Genomic DNA, 10,000 nt, shown 5'->3' on the forward strand with positions numbered 1-10,000 from the left:
AAACATAAAAAAATCACTTTGTTTTACGGTGTACCTGTCACTGACATCGTCGCCCACCCGCTGTGTAACAAATTTGAACCTTGGGCTCAGTCGGTAAGGTGCTTTCCAACGGCCGTGCACGGAACTTTGTGACAAAGCATTGTCGACGGTCCTCGATGGAAGGGTGTCGTTAGATTAGCGAGCCGAAAGAATCTGACAGAGAAAAGCATTAGTTAGAGGAGGATTTTAACGTGCACTAGGCTAAATCTGGGGGCTGCCTGAGCGTAAATTTTACGGTTGATTTCCTTCGGTGGATATGCAAGTAACCAACCTTGCGGAGTGATACATAAGAGTGAGCAACGGTAGAACTAAAACTCCCTAGACTCGCGCTGAAACGGCCAGGAATGCTAAGAACATACCATAAATAAGACAAGGAGGCAAGGTAAGACATTCTGATGTATTTTTACTTCTATTTTAATGCCCTAAATAACGATCCCTAAATTCCCCATACAAACGTTAATAAAATTTTTGTAACGCAACAAGGATTAAGAAACAGTCCAGATAAGAACGATAGCAACAACGGCAACGAACATGTTGGAATTCAATTGGTATGCAAAAAGGTGATAACTTTTCTATTGTCTGTGCTTACTTCTGATTGGCTTAAACAGCAAACGGTTAACAAAACTGCATAAAGCAGTATTATATTCATCCTTACTTTCCAACCATTTTCCATCTTTCATCTGGTCTCAGTTTAAATGAATTCCACAGAAATCGTATGTGGGGAACATGTGAAATTGTAAACGTTACTTGGCTTTTGTTTTCAACTCTTGTGATTGGTCAAAATCTTTTAACACAAAAAAACACCCTTTCAAAGTGGGCTGTAAATGAATTTTATTGCGTTAACTGCCTTTCTGTAGGTTTATGCATTCTCTGTGTAAAAATGATAACATTCCTGTGTGGAGAAAGCCCCGTTGCCGCATAACAAAGGAAATTGCTATCCACCTTACACGGATCATTACTTAATCGTGATACTCAAATTACATCGTTAGCTTGGGGTATCTGTGCGTATCCTTCATTAAATGCACAGGCATCCCAAGCTCAGTGTGAGGGAAAGCCAACAAAAATATAAGAATTTGTATGAAAATCCCGATAAGAGACCTGAGAAGATAATTTTACGAAAAAATTCTCAATTAAAAAGCCTAACGTTTTTTTCCAGATTAGACGCGAATGGAGCCATTATCAGTTCCACGGTTGTCAGCTGTCATAATAAAATACCAAGGCTGAACACTGAATTCTCACGATTCTACCAAATGGAGTCAAACATTCCTGGTTAAACTTAGACTTCATAAATCAGTCGAGCGGCCCGCTTTTCTGAGGCAGTCGTAGACTTGCCACAAGTCGACCTCACGATAACCCCAGAAGAAAATGTTTCGGCGAGCGAATCGTGATTTTTCGTACGCGAAGTGAATGAACGAGCGACGAAGTCCGCGCGTATCTAGACGAAGGACTTTTCAAAAGTCTAAGGCAGTCGTGATTTGTCACGAAGACTTCTCTTCCCTCTCTCTTTCTTTCTCGTGCCTGTGTTTTTTTGTAAGCGAACTATCTTAAGATGAACATGATTAAAGCGGATGAAATGAGCTCATCGAATTCCTTGAGAGAATTTAAAATAGTCGGACCGACGTTTTCAAAACCTTTCTGACCAACTCGTGCATGCGTGTTGGATGACATAGTCTCTTTAAGCTTTGTGATCAACTGATTTTTTTTATGAACATGAGACAGTAGGCACAACAATCTGATCAAATGGATAGGGGCGTTTCAATTCGATGCGACTGGAAGCGACGTCGGTCTTATGCTTGAAAACTGTATTGTTTAACGCCTTATTCTTCTCTCGTCTTTGGAGTTGAATAAAGGTGGAACTTAGTTTTAATGCTGAAGTGTCAAACGTCCTCTTTGTGAACGCTCGAGCTCTTGGAGACAAAGAATGGGAATGCACAGTTAAATTTGACATGTTTGATTTACTTCTGAGCGATTTTATTCGTAGTGTGTGATGCATGTAATTTTTGCGATCATCTCCATTTCTCGTTACTGTGCATGATCATTGGCTTGAAAATCTCAAGCCGCCTTCTAAACCAATTAGCGATTCTTAAAACAAACCCAAATGTAGACTTCATCGGCTGCGTTTTTCCTCACTTGGCACCGGGTTCGTTTCTTTCGGCGGTTCAAAGTAATTAGTTTAGTTTGGGTTTCGCATCACTCTGTTGAAAGCTTCTCTTTCTCTCTATGTGTGGTTTAAGGAAAGCTATGATCCTCGCAGTTATGAACGCAATTTCAGCAATTACCTGAAAAATTCAGGACTTCAACGGGGTTGAAACCCGTGACCTCACAATACCGGTGCGACGCGCTAACCAACTGAAAAAGAGGAAACTGGAGCACTAATTGGGGACAAGTCAAGTTATTTGATTCCATATCCGCAGTTCAGTATGTGATTCATTTCATATGTCATTTCAATCATGTGAGGTTTAGTTTAACTTTATTATGAATTCGCTCAATTCAACTGAAATGCGTGGCTTACTAGGCTGAAGTATCAACTATATTTGACGGTTGGAAAGAGAGCAGAGTCTTTTGCGTCTACTTCCACCTCATTAATCTTCAGCGCTCTTGCGTCAAAGTGAAGATGGGCAGCAAGAGGATGGCGCAGTGGTGACAGCTCTCGCCTGCCACCAATGTGACCCGGGTTCGATTCGCAGACTCGACGCCATATGTGGGTTGAGTTTGTTGGTTCTCCACTTTGCACCGAGAGGGTTTTTTCCGGGTACTTCGGTTTTCCCCTCTCCTCAAAAACCAACATTTGACTTGCTTTGCGTTGATTGTTAACTTCAGTTAACAGTGTCCCCAATTAGCGCTCCAGCGCTAGAACGACTAGACGTTTATAATTAAAAAAGTTCCTTTCCTTTCCATCCTTCGAACAACCGGGCCCAGGTTGTCAAATTCGTGTTCTGCATACTAATTATGCCGCATTCGCAAATGTAAATGACGTCACTTTCTTCTCGATCCAGCTGCCTGAGCACTTTTCTGTCAGAACCACACCAAGTAATGGCGGACCGTTGAATGAAAAAGTTGCCGTCAAAATAAATACTTTTTCTCTTGAAATTATTTCATAAAATATATGATTTCATAAAGTAATTTTTGATGGTAGTAGCACTTTATTATATAGACTTCTCTTTGGAGCATGCGAGATTTGAATGAAATCTTGAAGATTTTTCAGAAAGTTGCTTCGAAAAACGTACAATAAATCAGCTAACTATTTTTGATATATCAAGGAAACATTCCACTATGAATCTCGAGAGCAAAGTTCAAAACTGACAAGCAGATTTGAATACTCGGTTAAGATTTCGGCGGCCATTTTTCCTCGCCCCGGTGTTTTTGCTCCTCACGCTCGACGAACTAAGCGGCGAACGAGGGACTGCTCGCAGTCTAGGAAACGCTGAAAATGAAAGCCCTTCAACAACTTACGGTAAAAAATAAGTTAGTGGCACATGATAGAATGACCTTCCTTTAAATAATTGGCTTTCTATCAGAGGAAAAAAGTGCGCGCGCACAAGACCTGCATTGGAAGCTGCTCGAACGTGGGCGTGCTGGAGCGAGTGCGTGCTCTTGCGCGCACGAGCCTTACTCGATAAAAGGATATATCACTGCCTTTACTTCAAACGGCATATGGGAAACCGTACGAGTCTCTTAAAGTTCAGTGGTGGAGCATTCGATAGTGATCAGAAGGTCCTAGGTTCGACTTCTGCAAACTTTGCGGGCATCCTTGAGTCACTACACACCTGCGATGCACAATATTCAATATTCGGGTATAGGATCAAGACGAAACATTTGGCGTCGTAATGAAACGTAAGGACGAGCTGTATTCATAGGAACCACTGTCGACATTGTCACATTTGGTCTGACCCAGGCTCTCACGTTTTGACTATCACGAGCATTTAACGCCTGTTGGTTCTTACTGGAGAGATGTTTGAAGACATCCTAAGAGCGGCTGATCGAATGAAACAGTACATCAGACGGACTCCACTAGAATATTCTCACTGGTTAAGTGAAGTTGGAAATGCCAGGGTGTATGTAAAATTAGGTGAGTAAACGAGACAATCACACACTATTTTTTGAGGTTGTACACTAAGAGTGCGTTCGATTGACCCTATTCCGGAATGAGAATCGGTTAGTGTAAAATGAAGACTGCAGACCAGGTGTAAAATGCAGACTGAGGTTATAATGTAACTGTTGAAAAAGCCGAAACCCTTTAGAAATGCTAACGGTGGGGCTAATTAGGCATAAAATAATATTTAGTCTTAACTGTTAGCATTTCTAAAGGGTTTGGGCTTTTTTAACAGTTGCATTATAACCTCAGTCTGCATTTTACCCCTGGTCTGCAGTCTGCATTTTACACTGACCGAATGAGAATACTGTGTACGTGGAGTAATGATTTAAAACGGTTTGTCTGGCGTTTTAAAGCAACAAGGATAAAAGAGATATGTTTAAAATAGTATTTTAGCTGGTGTTTGGCAATTTTAATGGGAATCTCCATAAAAACGAGGGATTTTAAACTTCTATTCCATCTGTTCCTATTCTGGAATACAATTCAATCTAATGCACCCTAAAGGCGTGGCCAAACGGCGTCAACATTTGCTTTAACATCTGTTCGATTTTGTTGAACAGTGATTTTGAAACCGTTTCAACATTGTTGGGTATGCTCGTGTTCACAAATCGGTTTCTCAGTAATGTATCCATGTCTGTATTCATAGTAACAACCACTGTTACAGCCTGGGACTGAATATAAGGCCTCTTGTGAGCTTTGTTGAATCAAATGTTGATGATGTGTTGAAACCGTTTGCTCACATCCTGTCAATGTAATACTGTATAATATTATATGATCATATTATATAGTGTCAAAATGTCTAGATTGATAATTACGCCAGTAGGCAGGCCTTAGCAATATTGCCCAAAATTAAGTTGAAAGCTCTGAAGTCCAAATCTAATCAGTCAAAGGTTGCAATTTTTCTTCTGCTTATCACTTTTGAAGAGTGGGTTAAGGGATCACACCCATGCAGTCTTGTATTTGGCTAATTTCAATCAACTTTGCTGGTTTTTCTTTGTCAGTCTACAAGGTGTTAATGCAAACAGTTAGACTTCAGATTCTGAATATTTATGAAAGGCACACAACTATAGAATTCTGAAGCATTTAAATAGAGAGACAAAATGAATCACAACATAATTTATGGTGTAAAAAGCTTTTCATTACAAACGTACATACCCAATGTATCCGATTTTGTCAACTCCCTTATTTTTGTCTTTAATTCTTTCCCTTGCTCCCAGTCTGGGGTTAGGAGTTGTAAGACTCATGGAACAGGATTTGATATTTTGCTCCTGCTCTCTGGCTTCATGTTCATGAAAACAAGTTGTTTGCTCCCTTAATAATAATGTTTAGAAGACAAGGAGCACTTCAAGTTGTTTTTCATGGCATTATATACCTTAAATGTATTTTTTAAAACTGTGCTGCAATGCCATGCCAGTAGTATTATTGTCATTGTTGTACTGTATCCTAATGATTTTGTAGCTAGAGGAGCTTTTGTGTAACCAGAAAAGAAAATCCAGGTTAACTGTTGATGCTCACGAGAACAAAAGCAGTGCCACTTTCTTGGCACAAAGTGTTATTTTTTGAAGTTTAATTTCAGTTGCTTTTGGTATTTCCATAGAAAATGAGCAAATAACAGGCTCATTCAAACTAAGAGGAGCTTTCAACAAACTTCTTTCTCTGAAGGAATCTAAAGATAAGGTGTTTTTGACCAAAGGAGTCATCGCTGCTTCATCTGGAAATCATGGTGCAGCTACAGTGAGTGTTTAATCACGAGAACCACTAACAGAGCTTACATTTGTACACGTACGTTGTATCTGTTGCACACACTCATTCAAAGTAAACAGTGCCTCTTTACCCTACAATAAAGTGTTCAATACATTTTTCTTAAAATAATCATTATTATGGCCCTGGAGTACAAATTTCTTCTATTCATACATGTAGTTTCCCTTAATTGGAGAGTTTTTGCATTGTTTAGATAAGTTATTTCTCTATGTGTAGTAAGCCTATAATTCTGCATTATCTCCTCAAAAATTAATTTTAAAAACTGCTTTATTCTCCTGTTTTTATATCTTTATATTAAATTTTTTGCACTAGGACGTTTGTCACAGCAAAAGAGGAATGTACTTTTTCCTCTCGCTAGCTTTTCAAAAAAAAAAAGGTAACGTAAGTTTATTTTGGGTTGCTCAGTTGCAAGTCATTTGACCATTGCTATCAATCCAGACAAAGATGTCACAACTTGTTTATTCAAAAGGTACATGTACGTGGTATGTGTTCAGCAGATGCCGGGGAGTCATAAATAGGGGAAGGGGGGTATACTGTATCCTTGAAGTCAAAGAGCATTTGATATTTTTATCACAAGATGATATGCACAAGGTATTTAAAATTAATGCACTGTAGTTCAAGAGCAGTGTTATGAGAAGTCCGCTCACATGGACTTTCCAAAGTGTTTTATGTACATTTTGACCACATCAGAACTGTTTTCCCTTTGGCAAAAATCATGCAGGCATATGCTTCCAGTAAAGTTGGAGTACCTGTTACGATATATGTTCCCCAGACAACTTCATCTGCCAAGGTAAAGGCAGTGAAACAATTTGGTGGTTGTTTGAAGTATCATGGGAAAGATTGTGTTGAAACAGAAGTGAAAGCAAGGGCAGATTCTGAGGCAAGTCATGCTAAACAATAAACCCATAAGGGTTGAAACGTGTAACGGCCCCTTGTGTTCTGGGAAACAAGCTTCTGAATATTCAATTTGCTAAGTACCATATTTGGAACAACAAGATTGAGGGGTTTCTAAATATGGTACTTAGCACTGAAACATTCAACCAATCAGTTCGCACTGAATATTCGGAAGCTGTGAATGCACGTTACACGTTTCAACCCTTATGGGTTTCTGGCTAAACTTAGTCCCTAAGTCCCTTCTAGACATTTTGTACTTTCTTATTTTAACGAGTATGGTCAGCGCACTCAATAAAGAGGATATTCTGATGGATCCTAAAACAATTTGGGGAAAAGCTGCTTTTGCTTTGTATGGTTCTACATTCCCGTGGCCCTGAAACATCATCACTTTTTGTCGCTTGTTTTTACAGCAATTGTAAATGTTTATCTGCGAACTTGTTGATGTGAGAAAAATTTAGTTCTCCCAATCTGCTTACTTTACTACGGGATTGCAGTGGCAGTCAACTTAACTCTGTGTCCGTGTCCGTGTCCGTGTCCCTGCATTCTGTAATTGCTCCAAAAATATTTTTCTCAAAATTGTTGTTGCTTAACATGGTCCCTTTAATAGTTAAACATGTTTGAAAAGTCTTGGTAAGATAAGATTGTCTTCTTTGTGGCAGGATGATGGGTTGCACTTTGTTTCTCCGTACAATGATCGGGTTGTTGTTGCTGGACAGGGGACAATCGGGTAAATGATATTACCTTTATTCAAAAGATAGGAGGGATCCTCAAACTTATCTGGACAATTTAAAAATTCCGGTTGCTCCAGCCAGATTCAAACCCATAACATCTGTGATGCTGGTGCAATACTGTACCAACTAACTGAGCTATGAAACCACACAGCTTCATAGCTTCACACCTTCATGATAGCTCATTTGGTAGAGCATTGCACCGGCATCACAGAGGTAGTGGGTTCTTATCCCAGTGGGGTCCCCTGGTATTGTTCAGATGTCTATTAGGGACACTTAAAAATATATATATTAAAAAGTAATAATAATAATAATAATAATATAATAATATAATAATAATAATAATAAAATATTAAAGAAAATTCCTTAATTTGCCCGTGTAAGTGCATGGATCATTAATTTTGTCTTTCACATATATCGCTCACTTGAAATATCTACATTTCATACATTTCTTTCATTACCTTTATTCTGTTACACTTTGTCATTGCAAGGTAAGACATTTGGTGATTGTTCATTAGCGTTGAATTTTGTTACACAAGGGCTTTCAAATTGTTGCCCGTATTTAAACGAAACAAAAAATTCAAAACCGTTAAGACGAGCTAACTTTATATGAATCGGAATAAGCGTTTTCAGACACAAGTTAGCTATATTTGGTGTGTAAGCTCCCTTATTATGTACTCAACAGAATGTCGCGTTTCTGATTGGTCACTGATGACGAATGCTTAAGTAGGTTACGGAGTGGCAGTGCTATATCGAAGTTGCCTTGGAAACACAAGGATGGAGTGATTTTGTTGAGTATATAATAAGTAAAAATCGCATGGACTCGTTCGTGCATTTCGTGATTCATGGCAACTCGTGATATTTTTAAATGTACTGAAATTGCTCGTGCAATTTTGAGAACTTTGATAACATCACTTGTGCCCATAAATCACGAAATGCGCCCTGTTCATCATATGATTTCCAATACTTATTTAAGTCTCGTACAGGCCACTCTGCATGCGTGGTGCAATGTTTCCGTTATGCTCAGCAAGTGTTTGCTCATCACACAGAGTGGAAGTGTTTCAAGATTTGCCGGAAGTGGATGCTGTGTTTGTAGCTGTTGGTGGGGGAGGCCTTATTGGAGGAATTGCAGCTTATCTTAAGTCTGTCAAACCATCAGTCAAGGTATAGTCTTATTGGCAAAGAAAGGCTGGTACCATCAGGTGTTTTCAAAACTGTCCGCTGGTCTATCTTGGCAAAAACGATGCAAGATCCTCATACTGTACGTTTATCCAAGATCGCATGTTAAACTGGGTGTGGGATTACGAATGCGTGTAGCTGACATTTGCCATCTTGGATGCAATCCTGTTCTGAAACGTTTCGCACCCCGAACAAGTTCGACATGATTGGATTCCTTCCATACTTTATTAATTTATTAAGCCCCGACTACGCGTTCAAACATTGATATAAAACATTTGTTGGATCAACAATGTTAGAACGTGTAGCATGCATGTTTGATCACGTGCTCTCCCATTCAACAGTTAATGTGGTACAGAGTTGGGTCGAGTCTCCATTCCAAGAACAAAACATGCACCATCAGTTGGTTGCGTGACTAAAGTGACGTGTTTCCAACAATGTTATATGCGTATCCAACAATATACAATGTTGGAACATGTTCTTTTAATAGTATTACAACATGTAGCCGGGTCTTAAAGGCCCAGTAATACGAGCAACATTTTACTTCAACTTGTCGCGCAACAATGTTGCGTTGAAAGTTGAGATGGTTTGTTACGCATATTACCACCTTCTTGCGCAACAAATAGGCCATTTCCGAGTTCATGTCTGCCTCCTCTTCAAAGCGAGTCTAAGTGCGAAGTTTTTGTGATTGTAATTAGTTCTATTTTACATGCGAATGAAAACTAATTTTCATAAGAAAAAAACTTCTCACGTAGCCTCGCTTTGAAGAGGAAGCAGGCATGAACTCGGAAATGGCGTATTTTCATGTTTCAAAAAGTAAAAGGTACGTCTACTTTTTGAAACATAGAAATTTGTTGCGCAAGAATGTGGTAATCGCAACAAACCATCATAACTTGCAACACAACATTGTTGCGCGACAAGTTGCACAAAAAATGTCCGTATTACTGGGCCTTTACATTTCTTCGTTCAGTAAGATCACGATATGGAACTTCGCGTTCACTTTGACTTGAAAAGACGATTACTTTAGAATGCACTCCAATCGAAACCCAGTACCTGGTCAGCGGTCAACTTAAAAAAAGCTGACCTCGATGCGCTCTAAACTTGAGCCCGTGAAGTGGTCACGAGATACTGGTCACATTGGCATACATAGAGGGGTGGACAGACGTACGGTGACCAAAACAAAATTTTCTTGCACGGGTGGTTACCATGAGATTACCATATTTTGTTACCCATGGTGCTCCGAGCGCGGAGCGCCGCTAATAGAAGAAAAAAAGAAAGGAGAAAATTTTTGTAACTTAACCCGGGGCAA

The 10,000-nt window shown here is 39.4% G+C and overlaps 1 protein-coding gene across 1 annotated transcript in view; it reads left to right on the forward strand.

The window, feature by feature from the left end:
• The first annotated feature begins 3,947 nt into the window (after nt 1-3,947).
• The window catches only part of LOC138038937 (L-threonine ammonia-lyase-like), a 14,148-nt gene continuing 8,095 nt past the window's right edge, over nt 3,948-10,000 (forward strand). Inside the window, exons 1-5 of the mRNA XM_068885026.1 lie at nt 3,948-4,108; nt 5,730-5,866; nt 6,615-6,773; nt 7,447-7,514; nt 8,565-8,679. Coding sequence (XP_068741127.1) covers nt 3,991-4,108; nt 5,730-5,866; nt 6,615-6,773; nt 7,447-7,514; nt 8,565-8,679 — 597 coding nt within the window. The 5' untranslated portion in view covers nt 3,948-3,990. The remainder of the gene's footprint in view (nt 4,109-5,729; nt 5,867-6,614; nt 6,774-7,446; nt 7,515-8,564; nt 8,680-10,000) is intronic.

Source organism: Montipora capricornis, chromosome 2, assembly GCF_036669925.1.
Source record: "Montipora capricornis isolate CH-2021 chromosome 2, ASM3666992v2, whole genome shotgun sequence".
In the NCBI taxonomy this organism is placed as follows: Eukaryota; Metazoa; Cnidaria; class Anthozoa; order Scleractinia; family Acroporidae; genus Montipora; species Montipora capricornis.